This window comes from Dermochelys coriacea, chromosome 8 (assembly GCF_009764565.3).
Source record: "Dermochelys coriacea isolate rDerCor1 chromosome 8, rDerCor1.pri.v4, whole genome shotgun sequence".
NCBI classification, from domain to species: Eukaryota; Metazoa; Chordata; order Testudines; family Dermochelyidae; genus Dermochelys; species Dermochelys coriacea.
The window spans coordinates 42,330,443-42,352,216 of NC_050075.1; the positions used below are offsets into that span (position 1 = coordinate 42,330,443).

Genomic DNA, 21,774 nt, shown 5'->3' on the forward strand with positions numbered 1-21,774 from the left:
ATTAGAATGAGGCTAACACTCGAGCATGCCTGTCGGCGGTTCAAAGCCCTAAGGTGGAAACCAGATGTGGCATTTTCCTGACGTGCCTACCACATTGTAAAAAATTGGAATGCCTGGATATCAGGAGCAAGTGTTAAATCTCTGGAAGAGTTGTCTTTCCTAATGCAAACGAAGCAGTTCTTAGAAGGTGTTCCTAAGCAAATAGAAAGGTACATCCTAGATGGGAAGCCCAAAACTAATTGAGGTGGGGGAGATCGGAACGAATGCGTGGAGGTGGCAGAAAAGAAAAAAGCTAGTAGCAGATATCAGAAAGGGCAACCCGAGACAACACCCTACCACCGGGGGCAGCCCAAGGCCCAAACACCTTATCGTCCCACCACACCAGTCTCCAGAAACCCACCCCACCCCAGTGACCAGTCAGCTGAGCAATATTTTCAATGTAATGAGCTGGGGCATGTAAAGGCCAACTACCCCAAGAACCCAACAGACTGCAGTTCATTACACCGGAATCACACCAAAGGTGCTCCAGCCCAGATGCCTCCCAAATACCCTCAAAGCGAAGAGCGTGTGGGTGGGAAGAAGGTTATTGCATGGAGGGACACTAGAGCATAGGTGTCAGCTATCCACCAATCCTTAGTGGACCCAAATTCATCAACCCAGAGGCCCAAGTGACTATTTAACCCTTCAAGTCAAACTCTTTACACTTGCCTACAGTCAAGTTGCCTGTCCAGTACAAGGGCTGGTCAGGAAAGTGGACTTCTGCAGTCTATGACAATTATCCCATTCCCATGCAGCTGGGGAAGACTTGGCCAAGCATGTGAAGCTAGCCAAGAGGGTGGGAATGGTCACCCGCAGCCAGGCTAAGCAAGCCTTCACATCTATCCCTGTTCCTGAGCTTTCTACAAGGGCTCAGTTTGTGTTACCAGAGCCCCGAACTGAGGTGTCAAAGCCCCTCTCCTGCCATTCCCCATCATTGAGGTTCCATTTCAGTGAGTAGCTCTGGATATTCGGGGTCCTTTCTTGAAAAAGACACCCAGAGGAAAGCAGTACATACTGACTTTCATGGATTTTGCCACCCAATGGACGGAAGCAGTAGCTCTAAGCAACACTAGGACTAAAAGTGCGTGCCAGGCATTAACAGACTTTTTTGCCAGGACAGGTTGGCCCTCCGACATCCTTACGGATTTGGGAACTAATTTCCTGACAGGGACCATGCAAAGCCTTTGGGAAGCTCAGGGGGTGAACCACTTGGTTGCCACCCCTTACCACAGTCAAACAAATGGCCTGATGGAGAAGTTTAATGGAACTTTGGGGGCCATGATATGTAAATTCGTAAATAAGCACTCCAACGATTAGGACCTAGTGTTGCAGCAGTTGCTTTTTCCTATAGGGCTGTACCACACCCCAATTTGAGGTTTTCACCATTTGAACTTGTGTATGGCCACGAGGTTAAGGGCCCTTTACAGTTGGTGAAACAGCAACGGGAGGGGTTTATGCCTTCTCCAGGAAGTAACGTTCTGGACCACAACCCACAAAAGACCCTCCAAAACTCTTTAGCCCTTGCTAGAGAAAACCTAAAAGATGCTCAGGAAAAGCAAAAGGCCTGGTATAATAAACATGCCAGAAAGCGTTCCTTCAAAGCAGGGGACCAGGTCATAGTCTTGAAGGTGCTCCAGGCCCATAAGATGGAAGCATTGTGGGAAGGGCCATTTACGGTCCAAGAGCCTATTGGAGCTGTTAACTATCTCAGAGCATCCCTCATCTCAAATCTAAAGCCTAAAGTGTACTATGTTAATTCTCTAAAGCCCTTTTATTCCAGGGAATTAAAGGTTTGTCAGTTAACTGCCCAGGGAGGATGATGCTTGATGTTTGATGCTGAGTGGCCTGAAGGTGTCTACTACAAAGGGAAAAGTGATGGTGGCATGGAAGAGGTGAACCTCTCCATGACCCTTGGGCGTATGCAGCGACAGCAGATCAAGGAGCTCTGCGCTAGCTTCAAACCAATGTTCTCAGCTACCCCAGGACGGACTGAACGGGCATACTACTCCATTGACACAGATAATGATTGCCCAATTAGAGCCCAACCTTACCGGGTGGCTCCTCAAGCCAAAACTGCTATAGAACGGGAGATCCAGGACACGCTACAGATGGGTGTAATCCGCCCCTCTGAAAGTGCATGGGCATCTCCAGTGGTTCTCATTCCCAAACCAGATGGGGAAATACGCTTTTGCGTGGAGTACCATAAGCTAAATGCTGTAACTCGCCCAGACAACTATCCAATGCCACGCACAGATGAGCTATTGGAGAAACTGGGACGTGCCCCATTCATCTCTACCTTAGACTTAACCAAGGGGTACTGGCAAGTACTGCTAGATGAATCCACCAAGAACAGGTCAGCCTTCATCAACTGTAAGGGACTGTATGAATTTAATGTGCTCCCTTTCAGGCTGCGAAATGCACCTGCCAACTTCTAGAAACTTGTAGATAGTCTCCTAGCAGGATTGGGAGAATCTTCGTCGCCTACTTGGACAATATGGCCATATTTTCTGATTCATGGACAGAACACCTGGAGCATCTACGAAATGTCTTCAAGCGCATAAGGGAGGCAGGACTGTTAAGGCTAAAAAGCGTCAAATAGGCCTAAACAGAGTAACGTACCTTGGAGGGTCAAGGAACTATCAACCCTGTACAGGCCAAAGTTAATGCTATCCAAAAGTGCCTGTCCCAAAATCAAAGAAACAGGTCCAATCCTTCTTAGGCTTGGCCGGATATTACAGGCAACTTGTACTGCACTACTGCCAAATCATTGCACCACTGACAGACCTGACCAAATAAAACTAAACAAACAGCCAAATGCAGTTCAGTGGATTAAAGAGTGTCAGAAGGCCTTTAATCAGCTTAAAGCTCCGTACTGGGTGCTGCTGGGACAATGCAATTACTTCCCGTTGGAATTAGCCCATCTCTGTTTGAAAAAAATCTCTCTTCTGCCTCTTCCCAATGTTGCTGTACGAATGTCTCAGGATTGCTACGTGAACAGAGCCTACTTCTATCCTCATTAACAGGGTTAATTAAATAATCATGTCCATGGCACATGAGGCTAATTCTCTCCCTCAGCTGCTCCTGTTCCTTGCTCCTGAAATGGATCAATGAGTAGGGCCCTGTGACGTTATTGACATGAACTGTAACTGTACAGATCATTGTTGCAACCACTGCTATATATTTGTAGCAAATATTGTACAAAGGTTGTCGTGTGAGATGTCTATGAAAAGGTCATGATTTGCTGGTTATGATTATGCGATCTATATGTATGTATCATTTTTGTAATTGAAGTTATAAATACTGGCTATGTACCTGTATCTCAATATGTTTGATTCTAAGTAGCATTAGTGAAGCATTTGGTCAGCTTCTTGAGAAAGGAATTTGAAGATTAAGTACCCAATCAAGAAACACTTAACTGACAAAAAGAAAAGGAGTACTTGTGGCACCTTAGAGACTAACAAATTTATTAGAGCATAAGCTTTCGTGAGCTACAGCTCACTTCATCGGATGCATTTGGTGGAAAAAACAGAGGAGAGATTTATATACACACACACAGAGAACATGAAACAATGGGTTTATCATACACACTGTAATGATCACTTAAGATAAGCCATCACCAACAGCAGGGGGGGGAAAGGAGGAAAACCTTTCATGGTGACAAGCAGGTAGGCTAATTCCAGCAGTTAACAAGAATATCAGAGGAACAGTGGGGGGTGGGGTGGGAGGGAGAAATACCATGGGGAAATAATCACAGGTTTCAGAGTAGCAGCCGTGTTAGTCTGTATTCGCAAAAAGAAAAGGAGTACTTGTGGCACCTTAGAGACTAACAAATTTATTAGAGCATAAGCTTTCGTGAGCTACAGCTCACTTCATGCATCCGATGAAGTGAGCTGTAGCTCACGAAAGCTTATGCTCTAATAAATTTGTTAGTCTCTAAGGTGCTACAAGTACTCCTTTTCTTCATGGGGAAATAGTTTTACTTTGTGTAATGACTCATCCATTCCCAGTCTCTATTCAAGCCTAAGTTAATTGTATCCAGTTTGCAAATTAATTCCAATTCAGCAGTCTCTCGTTGGAGTCTGTTTTTGAAGCTTTTTTGTTGAAGTATAGCCACTCTTAGGTCTGTGATCGAGTGACCAGAGAGATTGAAGTGTAACTTCATGAAAAAACTCGCACAGATACAGACAGACATCATCTTCCTCTCCAAATGCAAACAGATGGACATCATACCGAAAGGACTGAAGGTAAAAAATCCATTACAATCTACATACCACACAGACTATGCTGACAGCTTGTGCCACACACTCTCAAGGAAACTGCGGAACCACCTGATCAACATCCTCTACAGCAAACAGGGAAAGATTAAGAATGAGCTCTCAAAACTGGATACTCTCATAAAGAACCAACCTTCCACACAAACTTCCTCGTGGCTGGACTTTACAAAAACTAGACAAGCCATTTACAAAACACACTTTGATTCTCTACAAAAGAAAAAGGACACTAAGCTATCTAAACTACTATATGCCACAAGGGGCCACAACAATGGTTCCTGTAACCCACCCAGCAATATTGTTAATCTATCCAACTATACTCTTAGCCCAGCGGAAGAATCTGTCCTATTTCGGGGCCTCTCCTTTTGCCCCTCCACCCCCACGAACATGATACAGTTCTGTGGTGACCTAGAATCCTATTTTCGACGTCTCAGACTCAAGGAATATTTCCAACACACCTCTGACCAACATATTAACCCACAGAGACCTTCCTGCCAACACTACAAAAAGAAGGATTCTGGGTGGACTCCTCCTGAAGGTCGAAACAGCAGCCTGGATTTCTACATAGACTGCTTCCGCCGACGTGCACGAGCTGAAATTGTGGAAAAGCAGCATCGCTTACCCCATAACCTCAGCCATGCAGAACACAGTGCCATCCACAGCCTCAGAAACAACTCTGACATCATAATCAAAAAGGCTGACAAAGGAGGTGCTGTCGTCATCATGAATAGGTCGGAGTATGAACAAGAGGCTACTAGGCAGCTCTCCAACACCACTTTCTACAAGCCATTACCCTCTGATCCCACTGAGAGTTACCAAAAGAAACTACAGCATTTGCTCAAGAAACTCCCTGAAAAAGCACAAGAACAAATCCGCACAGACACACCCCTAGAACCCCGACCTGGGATATTCTATCTGCTACCCAAGATCCATAAACCTGGAAATCCTGGACGCCCCATCATCTCAGGCATTGGCACCCTGACAGCAGGATTGTCTGGCTATGTAGACTCCCTCCTCAGGCCCTTCGTTACCAGCACTCCCAGCTATCTTCGAGACACCACCGATTTCCTGAGGAAACTACAGTCCATTGGTGATCTTCCTAAAAACACCATCCTAGCCACTATGGATGTAGAAGCCCTCTACACCAACATTCCACACAAAGATGGACTACAAGCCGTCAGGAACAGTATCCCCGATACTGTCACGGCTAACCTGGTGGCAGAACTTTGTGACTTTGTCCTGACCCATAACTATTTCACATTTGGTGACAATGTATACCTTCAAATCAGCGGCACTGCGATGGGTACCCGCATGGCCCCACAGTATGCCAACATTTTTATGGCTGACTTAGAACAACGCTTCCTCAGCTCTCGTCCCCTAATGCCCCTACTCTACTTGCGCTACATTGATGACATCTTCATCATCTGGACCCATGGAAAAGAAGCTCTTGAGGAATTCCACCATGATTTCAACAGTTTCCATCCCACCATCAACCTCAGCCTGGACCAGTCCACACAAGAGATCCACTTCCTGGACACTACGGTGCTAATAAGCGATGGTCACATAAACACCACCCTATATCGGAAACCTACTGACCGCTATTCCTACCTACATGCCTCTAGCTTTCATCCAGATCATACCACTCGATCCATTGTCTACAGCCAAGCGCTACGATATAACCGCATTTGCTCCAACCCCTCAGACAGAGACAAACACCTACAAGATCTCTATCATGCATTCCTACAACTACAATACCCACCTGCTGAAGTGAAGAAACAGATTGACAGAGCCAGAAGAGTACCCAGAAGTCACCTACTACAGGACAGGCCCAACAAAGAAAACAACAGAACGCCACTAGCCATCACCTTCAGCCCCCAACTAAAACCTCTCCAACGCATCATCAAGGATCTACAACCTATCCTGAAGGACGAGCCATCGCTCTCTCAGATCTTGGGAGACAGACCAGTCCTTGCTTACAGACAGCCCCCCAATCTGAAGCAAATACTCACCAGCAAGCACACACCACACAACAGAACCACTAACCCAGGAACCTATCCTTGCAACAAAGCCCGTTGCCAACTCTGTCCACATATCTATTCAGGGGATACCATCATAGGGCCTAATCACATCAGCCACACTATCAGAGGCTCGTTCACCTGCGCATCTACCAATGTGATATATGCCATCATGTGCCAGCAATGCCCCTCTGCCATGTACATTGGCCAAACTGGACAGTCTCTACGTAAAAGAATGAATGGACACAAATCAGACGTCAAGAATTATAACATTCAAAAACCAGTTGGAGAACACTTCAATCTCTCTGGTCACTCGATCACAGACCTAAGAGTGGCTATACTTCAACAAAAAAGCTTCAAAAACAGACTCCAACGAGAGACTGCTGAATTGGAATTAATTTGCAAACTGGATACAATTAACTTAGGCTTGAATAGAGACTGGGAATGGATGAGTCATTACACAAAGTAAAACTATTTCCCCATGGTATTTCTCCCTCCCACCCCACCCCCCACTGTTCCTCTGATATTCTTGTTAACTGCTGGAATTAGCCTACCTGCTTGTCACCATGAAAGGTTTTCCTCCTTTCCCCCCCCTGCTGTTGGTGATGGCTTATCTTAAGTGATCACTCTCCTTACAGTGTGTATGATAAACCCATTGTTTCATGTTCTCTGTGTGTGTGTATATAAATCTCTCCTCTGTTTTTTCCACCAAATGCATCCGATGAAGTGAGCTGTAGCTCACGAAAGCTTATGCTCTAATAAATTTGTTAGTCTCTAAGGTGCCACAAGTACTCCTTTTCTTTTTGCGAATACAGACTAACACGGCTGCTACTCTGAAACTTAATTGACAATGGACCTTGGGAGACTCCAATCCACATATGAGAAGTCTTCCTGAGACGTTCAAGGTAGCATATGAGCAATGGCTGTCACCTGCAAACTGAGTCATGCATGGACATGTGACTTGCCCAGGTGGCTACAAACTCCATCTTGTTGCTGTGATTTTGCACAGGAGAACCAAGGGGTTTCCGCCCACAAGAGAAAGAATATAAAAGGCCCTGGAAACCCTTCCATTTTGTCTTCAATCCTGCTTCTTAACTCTGGAGGAACTTTGCTACACTGAAACTTGAACAAAAGACTGAATGACCATACTCCAGAGACTTGATTTGAACCTGCAGTTTATTCCATCACTGCTTTACAAGCCTCAATCAAGAACTTTGTCATTACTGTATGTAATTGATTCCATTTAACCAAATTTAACTCTCATCTATATTTCTTTCTTTTTATGAATAAACCTTTAATTTTTAGATTCAAAAGGATTGCCAACAGCATGATTTGTGGGTAAGATCCGACTTGTATATTGACCTGGGATTGGGGCTTGGTGCTTTGGAATCGGGAGAACCTTTTTTCTTTTACTGGGGTATTGGTTTTCATAACCATTCGTACCCATAAGAAGTGTCTGCTGGTGGTGATACTGGGAAATTGGACTGTCTGAGGGAATTGCTTGTGTGACTTGTGGTTAGCCAGTGAGGTAAAACCAGGGTCATTTCTGTTTGGCTGATTTGGTGTGCCTTGATAGTAAAGGAAGCCCAACCTTGGGCTGTAACTGCCCTGCCCTAAGCAATTTGTCCTGAATTGATGCTCTCAGTTGTATCCACCAGAGGCAGCATTGTTATAGGCCCTACCAAATTCATGGTCCATTTTGGTCAGTTTCATGGTCATAAGATTTTAAAAAATTTATATTTAATGATTTCAGCTATTTAAATCTGAAATTTCATGGTGTTGTAATTGTAGGGGTCCTAACCCATAAAGAACATGTGGGGTGTTGAAAGGTTGTTGGAGGAGGGGTTGCGGTACTGCTACCCTTACTTTGGCGCTGCTGGTGGCGGCGTTGCCTTCAGAGATGGGCAGCTAGAGAGCGGCGGCTGCTGGCCAGGAGCCCAGCTCTGAAGGCAGAGGCCCGTTAGCAGCAGCACAGAAGTAAGGATGGCATGGTATGGTATTGCCACCATTACTTCTGCGCTGCTGCCTGCAGAGCTGGGCCTTCAGTCAGCAGCCGCCACTCTCCGGCCACTCTGCTCTGAAGGCAGCAGTGCAGAAACAAGGGTGGCAATACCACGACCCCTCTAAAATAACCTTGCAACCCCCTTGCAACTCCCTTTTGGGTCAGGACCCTCAGTTTGAGAAACACTGGTCTCCCCCATGAAATCTGTACAGTATAGGGTAAAAGACCAGATTTCAAGTTCTGTGATGGGTTTTCCTTGGCTGTGAATTCGGTAGGGCACTATGCATGAACCATGGACCATTAAAGGTATTGATGATCATGTTTATATTTTGCCTTCATCACTTCCCTTGAGGAGACCGTTCCCCAGCCCTGTACAGCTCACTGGGACATATTTCATACCCTCCTGCGGCATGCAGGCCATGTCCCACAGGTCTCACTGGTTGTGGCTTATTGGCCTCCTCTGTGGGGTGCACTTTGCCCAGGGCACCCCAGTCCTGGCTGATCCACAGATACAGGTTGCCAGCACCTTCACTGTTACTACCAAGATGCTGTTCCCAGCATGCAACAGGCCAGCTTGCTCGCGCCAAAGTGGAGCACTGCTCCCTTCCAGTGTGCATGGCCAGCCTGCTCTGGGGAGGAGGGACACATCTGGCCCACTGTGGGTTCCCTAGTGCAAACCCGTTCTCTTCACTCCCTGGGCCTGACTCACTGCAGGATTGGAACAGAGGGGAAGCAGCTTACACCACTGCTGGCCAGGGCCCTATCTGAACTGCTGCAGCGCTGGACTGCCTCAGCTCCCCCCACCAGCACACCTGCCCACCAGGACACTTTCTGCCCGAGGGCAGAGGAAGCACTCACTCTCCAGCCACACAGGGGCTATTTCCTGCCCCTTCACACCAGTGTAGCCATGGCAGAAGGTGAATCCTGCTATTTGGGTTGGACCCCCCACTACCCAGCCCTTGGTCCCCACTCACACCTGGGCACTGCAGGGTACAATGCAGCCAGATGGGGGGGACAGGTGTTTGCATGGGCACTCTGCCTTGGTGCCCATGATGACACTGGGCTAGGCAGCAAAGTGAGGCCTCGTAGGGATCAGCGGCAGATGATGTCCCTCACTCCTGCCTGGCCGGCCACAGCTGACTAGCCACCACTCCCAGACGGTGCTGCTCAGACGCTGGTACTTCCTTGGGCTCAGCCAATGAGGCAATGCGAAAGGTGTGCTCCCCAGGCCACGGCTGGCCCATACTAACCCGGGTGGCTCTTGGGGAGATACCAGTGTAACACTGGGGGCTGAGGCTCCCTCCCCCCCCCCCGCCGCTTTCTGCTAATGACAATGCAGCTCCCTCATCCATAGCCCCGCAGACTGCCCCGGCAGAAAAGAGAGGAGATGAATATGAATTCCCTCTCTCTCTGGGCCTGGTACCGGGGCAGTGACCACACGCTTCCCACAGAGAACTAGCTGCAGCCTGAGGCAAGCAGTGTGTCTGCTGCAGGCTGGGCCTGGCCAATCCCTGCAGCCCCTCTAGGCCCCCGCAGCCAAAGGGCTTGTTCCCTGAAAAGCCTCAGTAAACAAACAGGCCCTTTCCACGCCAGGCACAGCTAGCCGAAGCTCTGCACTGGGCTGCAGGGGCAACTCCCCCACCCCTCTTCCCAAGAGGTCAGCTGGCAGGACATACTCAAGAGCCTACAACAGCCATAGTCCCATCACTCACACTAAGGGGCCCAGACATGTCCCTGCAGGAGGAGGGGACCCTGCCACACAGGCACCACTGGCTCGGGGGGAGGGGGAGATGGGGAGGAGCTTCTTACCTTCTTCTTCTTTTTCAGCAGGACCTTCACCCCGTCCACTGACACCAAGAGACTCACTTTCTTCTTCTTGATGTTCTTGGCTTTAAACTCGTACTGGGGGAGATAAGGGAAAGGCCAGTGAACCCCCTGCACCACCTGCCTGCGCCCTCCCACCAAGCAGCACCCAATTGCCTGCGCTGGAGCGGAGGGCAAAGGAAGGTTTTCATACACTTGCACACACAGGCACACCCACACATGCATGTACACATACAAACATACGCACATGTGCAAACAGAAGCACGCACATTCTAGCCCACAAGGGTCTTGCTCTCCTTGTCAGTCTCCTTCTCCCTGCTTCTCTCTCACACAAACGCAGAGCGTAGGACAGGGACACTGATACACAATACAGTAACTCCTCACTTAAAGTACTCCCGGTTAACTTGTTTCATTGTTACGTTGCTGATCAATTAGGGAACATGCTCGTTTAAAGTTGTGCAATGCTCCCTTTTAACCTCGTCCTTTGGCAGCCGCCTGCTTTGTCCACTGCTTGCAGGAAGAGCAGCCCGTTGCAGCTAGCTGGTGGGGGCTTGGAACCAGGGTGGACTGGCAGCCCCACTATCAGCTCCCCACTCCCCTAAATTCTCTGTGCAGCAGCTGCCCAGCAGACTATCAATTGCCGGCAGTTCAGCTGTCCCTCCCCCACTGCCATGTGCCGCTCCTGCCCTCTGCCTTGGAGCTGCTCCAGGGAGCCTCCTGCTTGCTGTGCAGAGGGGGCAAAGGGATGGGGCTAATGTCAGCGTGTCCCTTTGCTCCTGCACCCCATTTACCCCTTTTCCATATACAGCAGGGTGGGGACACAGACAGAGAGAGACAGAGAGAGCTTGGGGCAGCAGCTGCTGTCTCACCTTCCTGATCGACTTAAAAAGACAATGTACTTAAGAGAAGGTTCAGGGTACTTAAAGGGGCAATGTGCATCTCTCTCTCCCCCACACACAGCGTACGTCTGTCTGCTATGCTGTCTCCCCTCCCTCCATTCATGCTGTCTTGTAGAGTGTGAGGCTACATTAACAACTTAACGCTTGAGGGCTCAGCCAAAAGCTAGATCATCATTTAGAAGTAAGGCATTCCCTGGGAAATATCCCACCTACCCTCTTCCACCCTCTAACTTCATCACCTCAACCAAGCTTCACAATCATCATCATTGTGTACAGTATTAAGTTGTTTGTTTAAAATGTATACTCTGTGTGTGTGTGTGTGTGTGTATATATATATATATATATATATATATATATACACACATACATACACACACACACACACACACACACACACACACACACACACACACTTTTTTTGTCTGGTGAAAAAAATTTCCCTGGAACCTAACCCCTCATTTACATTAATTCTTATGGGGAAATTGGATTCACTTAACATAGTTTCGCTTAAAGTCGCATTTTTCAGGAACATAACAACAACATTAAGCGAGGAGTTACTGTATGCCATACCAGCTGGGACCAACACCACCACTAAGCCAGTAACCTGTGTTGGAAGCTCAAGAAAGGCAGCCACCTCCTCAGTGCCCTGGCAGGCTGCAATGCCAACTCCTGGTAGCACTAACGACACAGTGACACCTCTTCGGGGGAGGTGGGATGTTACATTCATCATCCATTTTTATTGCAAATCTTCAGAGAAAAAAAGTTCCTAGGCAAAGATGTCAGCAAGTTACTCATAAATTGGGGTGCTAGCTCACAGGGCTGGACCACAGAGCACGCATACCTTCCCAGGGCTAGTCCATATCCACACCCCAAACTGCCATCCAGGGATCACTAGGTGTCCCTGGAGCATTTGCGGGCCTTTTGCCCAACGCAGCTGGCTGTGATCAGTGGCTAATATATCCTTTCATTTAAAGTGAATGTAGTGATGTTGTCTTACACCACCGTGGGTTTGGCTCTAGTCACTACAGTTTCAAGCTCAACATAGCAAAATTGCCTCTGGTGCTTTTCTCAAACTGGGAGGCTCTAGGGACACACAAAGTCCAAGGATACCAACAGCAGAGACAATCACCAGCACAAAGTTTTTTTAAAGCACTAAACTAAGTTACAATTACTCAAGCCTATAGAAACCCTCCACAAACCTATGCAGTAATTATACCTGCAGTCATCCTCATGTCCTCAATGACATTTACGGGAACGATGCCACCTCTCACCAACTGATCATCAGTAGGGGGGTGAGCTGCTGCTGGGGTTCTCATGTGGATATTGCCATTTTTACCCAACTAAGGAACCCTTTATATATTGCAATTCTACCTATGTCTAATGCCTTATGCATATGCATGAAGGTGTCAGCCCTCTTTTCCTTATCTATACTTCTACGCCCCAGGAACATTGGGGTGCCCTGTTTTATAGGTTGTTTATAGTTCCTCTTATTCTCATTAGCATCTATGCATCAAGTATATCGTGCGGTCAACACAGACTTTCCTTGATGTTACAATTAGGCGTCTTGTGGTCTCAGACAATACATTGTGGTCTGTTGCAATCACCTATTGGCCCATCTTTACAGTAACCTTGTGACTTTATGGGCATAGGGTTATTCCTAGGTCACTCACTCATGTTAAGTATTCTGATGCCTACGACCGAGTATGGCTAAGCTGACATCTTACAGGTCTCAGCCTGTAGGCTGTGCATTTCCGCCTTAATTTCCTTATTGACCTAATACACACTCATCACTGCTAAATACTTGTCAATCCTATACATCTGTAATCCTACAACTTCAATCTATTTAACATTGATTGTATATGAACGGACCATAACATCACTTAATACAATGATACGTGGATGACAGAATGAACTAACTGGCTACACTGACCAGCACAGAGGCAATGAGAACTACATGAAACATGTCCTAGCTCTCACATCTCCACAGGGCAGGGACCTTATGTGAGCACCAGTAGGGGCAGAGGTGGGTGAGCATGGCGGGGATGGGTCCGCATGACTGTGGCACTGGAGCTCCATGAGCTGATCTCTAGGAAGATGTGGTACATCCTATGGCACAGCAAGAACCCCTCAGACATTGATCTCTACAAACGGAAAGGGGTTGACTAGTTGTTAAACTAGACCCAGAAAATTCCTGCTCGGCCTCCCCAAGCCCCCTGCAGGTTCTACTGCAAGCTGTTCTCGGCCCACACTGCTGTGCTGGGGTGCTGACGTGCACTTCCACGTGGTAAGCACTTGGAGGTCCTTGGGGATAGAAGATATTGACAATGGTCAGGCTCTGGCACGCTGAGACCACGGGCTATTGTGGTGACCAATCTGTCTCACTGTGTCCTTGTTGTCCCCATCTTTCTCTCTGTCTCTTGTCTTGTCCTTAGATTGCCAGCTCTTTGAAGCTGGGACTGTCTCTTTTTGCTGTGTTTGTATAGCGCTAGCACAATGGGGTCCTGGTTCAGGCCTGGGGGTCGCTAGGGACTCCACAACATAAATATGAAATACGGCTGACGGCTGGTAGTACAGTATATTGCCATGTCACCGACATTGAGTAACTCCGAATCTGGTGCAGGCTGGTCAGTCTCCCCACCCCTTTGGGATTATTTGAGCCTTGTGTCAGGAAATCACAGTCTGACTCAAACACATTTAAATGTCTTAAGCTGAGAGGCAATCGCTCTGGTCGTTCCAATGTGTGCCAGAGCAGAGGTTCTCAAACACACTCAATGTATTCTTCGGGGGGGAGGCCCGTGTAGGAAAAAAACGTACTGCATGCATTTTACCCACAGCAATGAATAACTAGTAAAGCTGATTCCTTTAGATATACCATGTCCTCAGGTGGCGCTGTGCATTTTGATGGATTTCTGTTAAGCGTGCATAGCAGTATACAAAGTCATTGCCATCTGTACATTAATCCGTTTACTATGGCACAGTGCGCACATGTAATTGTAAGCATCGACTATGGTGACTAGATAGCAAGTGTGAAAAATCAGGACAAGGGGATGGGGGTAATAGGCGCCTATATCAGAAAAAGCCCCCAATATTGGGACTGTACCTATAAAATCAGACATCTGGTCACCCCAGCATCGACCACAATCACAGTTTTGCTTCTATTACAATGGATCATTGGCTCATCCATGGAATTGCTCTGCTCCAAAAACCAGGAGCACCCAACACACTAGTAGCAACAGTGCAATGCCCGTAAGCAGCATCTCACTTTCCTGTATACTTAAATGGCTCTGTTTGAATCAGTGCCTTAGTGGTTTTCATATTTTGTGAGAATTGAATGTTGATGTTCTTTGTTAGTGTATGTACTTGTGTAGGTGTGAACACAAAGAAGGGGGTGCGATCAAATAAGTTTGAGAACCACTGTTCCAGAGTACCCTCCATGTTGTGCACTGGCTGAGTGTTGAAGAAGGTAGAGCAGTATGGGGTAAGTGACAGGTAGATTGTTGCTCATGCCCCTAACACACACACACACACACACACACACACACACTCTCCCACTCCCACTCCAACACACACACACCGTGTGAGCTGGGCAGCACAGCTGCACTCATATGCTCACCCCTGTTACCCCTGTCACACTGGGAAGTGGAGTTTGGTGCATGGTGTATTTCAGAACTGATCCCACTGCAGGGAGAAGAGGCCCAGATTAAAGAGCACTGGTTAGTCACCCATACAAACCCCAGCCCAGCTTCAAAGGCTGCCCCCAGCAGCAGGCACCTTCCTGAGACATTAGCAGTGTGCGCTGAGGCATTGGCTTCGACAGTTAGTACTTGAAAGGCAGAAAGCACCCCCAGCTCAGCCTGCAATTTCACAGTAACAGCACTAAAATACAATTCCCCAAAGCCACTGAACACCCACTGATGGACGAGAGATACAGATGAATCAGACAGAACAGTGCCTGCAGGCTACAATGAGAGTGACAGCTGCTAAACCTTTCCACTGCCTCCAGCCAGCCAGGAGACGGGAGCAAATGAGCAGCTCCTGGCATAGTGCAGTGCTGCCAGCCTGGCATGGCTGCAGTGCAAGGGCCTCGATCTGCCCCAGCACAGTCTGACTCCCACCTACACGCTGCTCACTGCTGACACACCTCACCCTCCTGGGACACCCTTTGTTCAGACTTGACCCTTGGCCTCTCTGCTGAGACTGCCAACAAAGGGGCCAGCTGGGGTGAGTTTTCAAATGACACAGAGGCCCGTCCACTGGACCTGGACTACGACCCCCAGCCCCAAAGCCCTTTCATGCCCAGCTGACTGCAGAATACTCTCTTTCTGATGTCAGTGAGTGCCAGGGAGCATTTGAAATGAATGAGGAACAGATGAGACCGATTCAGGCTATGTCTACACTACAGAGCTTACCATGGCACAGTTGTACTGATGCATGTGCGCCACTATAAAACCTCTCGTGTAGCAATGGGAGAGAGCTCTCCCGCTGGCATCATTAAACCACCCCCATCGAGCAGTGGTAGCTCTGTTAATGGGAAAAACTCTCCAGCTGACATAGCGCTGAGCACACTATCACTTATGTTGGAGAAATTTATGTTGCTCAGGGGGTGGAATAGACATGGTCTAATTGTCTCTGTATGGCTGGGCTCTAAGCGAGAGGGAAGGGGAGGAGCCCCTGTGTTTTGTGCTAGGAAGAGCCAGTGAAGCAGTCTGATCTTGAGCTGAGAGAAGGCAGGACCAGTCAAGGTAGGGCAGAGAGAGAGAGAGAGAGAGAGGTGGTGTGTGTGTGTGTGTGTGTGTGTGTGTGTGTGAGAGAAGTGGAATTTGAATGTTGTGGGGGGGAATCAGGCTGCTCAGATACTTGCTGTGGAGACTAAATTAAAGCAAATCCATAAACTACAGGAATGAACTCTTGGCTAGTAAGTGCCACACAACTTCTCTGTTGCCCTGACAGCCTGTCCCAAAGCCAAAGCTCCACGGTAACTGGAGCAAAAAGAAGAGCGGCCCATTACTGAGAGAGAAGAGGGCTCAGCTTACAGCACAGACTTCCCTGCCCCCAAAGCACACACACATCTTTTGTACCCTCTCCGGCAAACAGGTGCCAGGGTTATACCACAGGGCAGACTGATTTATGTTAAAGTGATTTTTGTCACGAGTTTTAATCATGATTTAAATCAGTAAGCAGGAAACCTCAATTTAAATTATCAGATTTATCTGGAGCCTCCCCTGGAGCAGTATGTAGTGCATTTGCTATTCATCTATGATGTGAAGTGATCTCTGGTCTGATCTCTGAATTATGGAATTGTGAAGTTCCAACTTGTGGTCTATTGCAAAATTTCTGCTGAGTGAGTCTGCAAGTACATTAGGTGTCCCAGGAGGATAGGCTGTGGACAAGAAGACCTGGTGATTGAGGCACCAGTGCCAAAGACCACCTCTGCACATAATCTTGGCTGCTTTTCAGTGCATTGTACAAGCTACGGAATTGCATGGTGTAATGCGAGGACCCATCTTTCTGATTCACTGCTCTTAGTGGGTAATGACACAAGTCGAGTTCAGATTCCTACATGGTGGGGTCTGATGTCTCCTGTCTTGGCCTACGCACAGTGCTAATTAATTTGGGTTTCTTCTGTGTAACCCTTCTGCCCGTCAGAGTTGGCAGCAACAAGGGCCGGGTTCAGTATCTAGGGGTTCCATTCCAATAACACAATGCAAAACCAGCTTGAGCCCCCACCCAGTGACCTGGAACAAATATATACCACCCCAGCTGGGCGCCTCCAAGAGGCAATACTTCCCCTCTCCCAAGCACAGAGTCTGAGTGTAGCAAAAAGCCTTTTAATAACAGAGAGAAACAATGTGGCATTATGTTGGGGAAACACCACCAACAGGATTCATAACATAACCCATGAGCAAAAAACCCACCCCAAGCAAATTGGGCCGTGTCCTTTCCCTTTGGTTCTTGAGTCCAGCAACCCAAAATCACCCAAAGTCCCAAAACCCAAAAGTCTCTGTCCCTGGCCAGGGCAGCCCCAGAATTTGAAAGTTTATCTGGAGTGTTTTACCTCCGAACCTGGGTGGAGATTGGCGGAAGGGGGGGGCTTAAGGAGCACCGTACGTGGTCCAAAGCTGATTGCCCCACCTCTCCATGGGGCTCTGCTCCACTCCGCCAGCCGCCCCCATGAGCTGCTCCAGACATACGACAAACTGCTCTGCTCCACCAGCTGCTCTGCTCTGTCAGCTGTCCCGCAAACTGCTCTGCTACAAGAGCCGCTCTGCTCTTCCAGGTTTCAGAGTAGCAGCCGTGTTAGTCTGTATTCGCAAAAAGAAAAAGGAGTACTTGGGGCACCTTAGAGACTAACAAATTTATTTGAGCATAAGCTTTCGTGAGCTACAGTTCCGATGAAGTGAGCTGTAGCTCACGAAAGCTTATGCTCTAATAAATTTGTTAGTCTCTAAGGTGCCACAAGTACTCCTTTTCTTTCTGCTCTTCCAGCTATCCCACAAACTGCTCTGTTCCACCAGCTGCTCTGCTCTGCTCCACCAGCTGTCCCACAAACTGCTCCGCAATATATCTTCAGGCTCCCCCACTACTAACACAACACTCAGTGATTTCAGCTCTCAGTAAGTTTAGCTTTTTTGTGATTTCAGCTTGTAGTAGGGGAACCTCAGTGCTCATGCACCATTAGCCCAAAGTAAATTCAGCTCAGCAACCTGTAACTAGACTCCTAATGGAATCAAAATTTGCTTTGATATTCCACAGTGGAGAGAGGAGGAAGTGCAATTAGCATGTAAGACCCTCACCAGGTGGCCCATACCACCAAGTATTAATACCTGTCCCCAACCTCTCTCCATTCACTGGATTTTGGAACCCATGACCCTTGCCTAGCGAGAGCTGCTTAGTTGATGGTGAGTCCCTCCATCATAACAAAAGGCCAAGTACAGTTCCAGTGTCTTTGATTCACATAATCAGGATAATAACAGTTTATTCCTACCCCAATAACAGAGAAACTGGGGCTCCTACAGCAGCCAAAGTGACCATCTAGGCAGGGTGGGTGTGCCTATGCAAATGAGATCAGCCCCTGAAGTTCTTTTCCACAACCCACCATGACTCACCACCAGATGTCAAGGTAGAGCTCATCCTAACTCTGCTTACATCTGCATAAGAGACAGACTTCTGAGAAACTTTGCTTTCTCGAACGTTTATGTGAGACAAACAGTTGTCATGGCTGGTCTAGGGTTACTCAGTCCTGCCTTGGTGCAAGGGGCTGGACTAGACAACCTCTCGGGGTTCCTTGCAGCCTGACATTACTATGATTGTTGGGTTATTGAGACTTTATTTCACTTGGGTCGCAGAGAAGTGGTGAGTCCAGGGCAGTGTACTGTTACGGCAAAGATACTAATGAAGCACATGGTAGGTTACCAGGATACAATGGATATGAAGCTCTCCAGAGAGGCTCAACAGAGTACCATAGCCAAGGTGCCTTAGTGGTGAAGGGACTCATGCCACAGGTCACTGGTGCTTGGACTGCTGCAGCAAGTGCCAAAAGCTTTGGAGAGATGGGTCTGTGACAGATCTCCAGCCAAACTGCTGGGGGCGATGTGGGCCACGTTCTCCAAGGAGTTCAGCAACCCAGTTTGCCAAGCTCCCCGGCAAGCCTGGCCCCTTACTTAGATGCCTAAGTGGCAGCTGAGCTGTCTTGCAAATCTGGCTTGTAATGCCCAAAGAGCCATCTGCTCCAGCAGCTCATCAGCACAATCCCTCTGCTGAGCTCTAGGGATATACATGCGAAGATCTAGCCAATAATTCACTAATAAGCCACATGCCCAAGGGGGCTTGCTAATGAAACACTAACCATAATTTAATAGCAAATCAACCAGGAAGAGAGTTAAATAATATAGCAATTCAGTAGAGCGGTTGAAGCCTGCTCCCACGTTCATCATGCCCAAGTGTGCAGCAGAGGGTTTTCAGACACTAGCCAATGCAGCTGGGGACATGGCAGTGCAAAGAAGCCACACGGACTTCGGTGGAGAGAGATGAATGCACACCAGCTATGGACCTGACCAGGAGGGTTTCAGTCTCATTATAGAGATTTCTCTTTGATTCTGGTACAGTTGGCCTCTACTAAGGGTATGTCTACATGGTCAACGTTAAAGCTTTGTAATCAAATCACCTCAGCAAGGGGAATAGCTTCCAGCGCTGTAGCACTGTCTACACTGCCACTTTACAGTGCTGAAACTTGCATTGCTCAGGGGTGTGTTTTTTCACACCCCTGAGTGAAGAAAGTTTCAGCACTGTAAGTGGCAGCGTAGACAAGGCCTAAGGCAGCAAAAGGCTCCGAGTCAGTTCCCTGGTACAGTTAGGATTTTCTTCTGCAAAACAAACAACTGCTTTCTACCTGTCCAGTGGCCTATCGCGGCAGACACTCCCTTTTTCTGAACTGCTCCAGTGTGTGGCCTGAATTACACAGGAGGTTGGACTAGATGCTCACAGTGGTACCATCTCTGAATGGGGATGTTAAACACTGGGGGGGGGGGGTAAACTCTCAATTGCTAACCAAAGAAGACGAGAGAGAGGAGAGACTTGCATTCTGAAGAGCTGCCTAACAGAATGTGAACAGCATGTAACTTGGGCATCACAAAGGAGTGGGACTTGGGACAGGGCATCACTTGCTATTTCCCAGTCTGGTTCCGAGACACTGGCATCTTCAGAAGAAAAATGTCTGTGAGCACATCCCTCTGGTGTGTGCCTCACTGAGCGAGGCACAGCAGGATGCCCTGGTTCCAGTGCCCAATTCAAATGAGTGGAGTAAAACTCCATCTTCACCTACTCCAACGAGCTCTCTCTTCTGGGGACATTTCCTCATTACAGCTGTACTGACTTTGGAGTCAGTGTTCTGTAGTGAAAGTGTTTGTTGAAAATGTACCAGTCTGGTCATTCCAGCCAGGAACCCATCCTGTCCCCGGTCACATTCCAACGCTGCAGCGGTAGGGCACAGAGCAACAGATGAGCTGCGAGATGCACTCTGTACAACCCCTGTCCTGCCTTTCTTCTCCAGGGCACCCTTTTCCAGTAGCTACTGCTAGAGCCAGAGATGTTACTGTGGTCCATAGGTGCCACATGGAGTGGGGATCTGGGTGCTTGGAACAGAAGCTGGAAAGGGAATGGTGAGAGCAGGGGGTTGTGATAGGTAGGGAAGGAGGCAAGAGAGTGGTCAGCCTTGCATGGAAGGACAATGCAATTCTGTGGAAGAGTGCATGCTTTGCTGCAAAGGTTGTTGGAAAAGACCTGATGGAATCAATAGCTCCACTGAGCAGCCACAGAAATGTCTTCAAAAACCATTGCTTCAGCCTTTCCATGCCCATCTTCCCTCTGTGAAATGGGATGGAGATAATCTCCTACCCCACAGGACATAAGGCTGTTACAACCCATGGAATGTGCTCCGAGACCCCCTTTGGGCAGCAAAACACTATCAGGGCCAGGCCAGGCCACGCTTGTGCAGGCAGGATGGTTGAGTCAACGGTTCAAGCTAGTCACACTCAGCTGGTGGGCCAGAGAGATGCCAGCCAAGCGCTGTCCTGGGCGAAGATGCCTCCACTAATGCTGTGTCTACGTCAGCACCCAGCAGAAAGCAAGCTCGGGGCTGGCCTTGTGCGAGGCTCACACTCCTTGTTCAGGCTGCCTGGGAGCAAACCCAGTGAAATCAGCCTCAGTCAGTCCAGAGAGGAGAAAACTTTGTTCAGGAGTCAAGGAGACTATGCAGATGCAGTTACTATGGCAACTGTTGCTTCCTCTTCAGCTCGCAAGAGAGATGTTTGCAGGAGAAATCGCTAAGGAGGGACAGACTTGTGAAAGGGGGGCAGTCAGTGGGATGGGGTGGAGAGAACAGCAAGCAGAAGCTCCCCACTCTTATCACTCTAAAGCAGTGGTCACCAACCGAATGATCGCGATAGACTGGTCGATCCTAGAGGGTCGATCGTGATCTCCAGTGGTGCAGTGTGGCTGCAGTTAAGGCAGGCTCCCTGCCTACCCAGGTCCCACGCTGCTCCCAGAAGTTGACAGCAAAGCCCCGTGGCCAGGGGTTTCCCTCCCCACGCTGCTCCTGCCTGCAAGCACTGCTCCTGCAGTTCCAATGAGCCGGGAGAGCTGTGGGGGCAGTGCTTGTAGAGAGCGCCACGTACCCCCCACCCCTCCCAGGGGCTGCAGGGGCATATTGGCCCCTTCTGGGAGTGGTGTGGGGCCCGAGTAGGCAGGGAGCCTGCCTTAGCCTTGCTGCACCCGCTGTCGACCGGGAGCCGCCAGAGGTAAGTGCTGCCCAGTGGGAGGCCGTGTTAGGGGACTTATTTCTTCACCCGCACACTTCCCTAGTCCTTCTCGCATGAACAGAGAGCAACAATACCCGAAGTCCAAAGGTGCAAACAATTCGATGTTTACTGGGGTGAACTTCCAGCAAGCATGATTCCAGTTTCCTTCCTTAGTGTCCTCCTTCCCAGCTCTGACACCACAGAACCTTGCCTATGTCCCTGTTCTCATTCCCCCCATTAGCAAAACATGATTCCAATTCCCCCATTCCCATTCCCCCCTTTTCTTCCTGATTGACTGCAGACTATACAGTAAAACTGGAGTTCTCCTTAGCTACACCTTAACGAATCATTTTACTGAAAATTAACTAGCCAATCCTAACATACTGTAACATGATTATTTAACCAATTATATCCCACCACCTTAATTAG

General features: G+C 48.4%; 1 protein-coding gene and 1 long non-coding RNA gene across 13 annotated transcripts in view; one reads left to right on the forward strand and one right to left on the reverse strand.

The window, feature by feature from the left end:
* The window catches only part of LOC119860138 (nitric oxide synthase 1 adaptor protein), a 184,376-nt gene that overhangs the window by 76,393 nt on the left and 86,209 nt on the right, over positions 1–21,774 (reverse strand). For 8 of the 12 annotated variants that reach the window (XM_043490570.1, XM_043490569.1, XM_043490571.1 and 5 more), the window contains one exon: positions 10,137–10,229. The exons of the other annotated variants lie outside the window; for them this stretch is intronic. In XM_043490570.1, the coding sequence (XP_043346505.1) occupies positions 10,137–10,229 (93 nt within the window). The remainder of the gene's footprint in view (positions 1–10,136; positions 10,230–21,774) is intronic. 12 annotated transcript variants of the gene reach the window in all.
* On the forward strand, positions 944–20,243 carry LOC122455471. Its single transcript, XR_006273690.1, has 3 exons — positions 944–1,295; positions 12,610–12,616; positions 20,232–20,243. It is a non-coding gene; the product is annotated as an uncharacterized LOC122455471 (long non-coding RNA).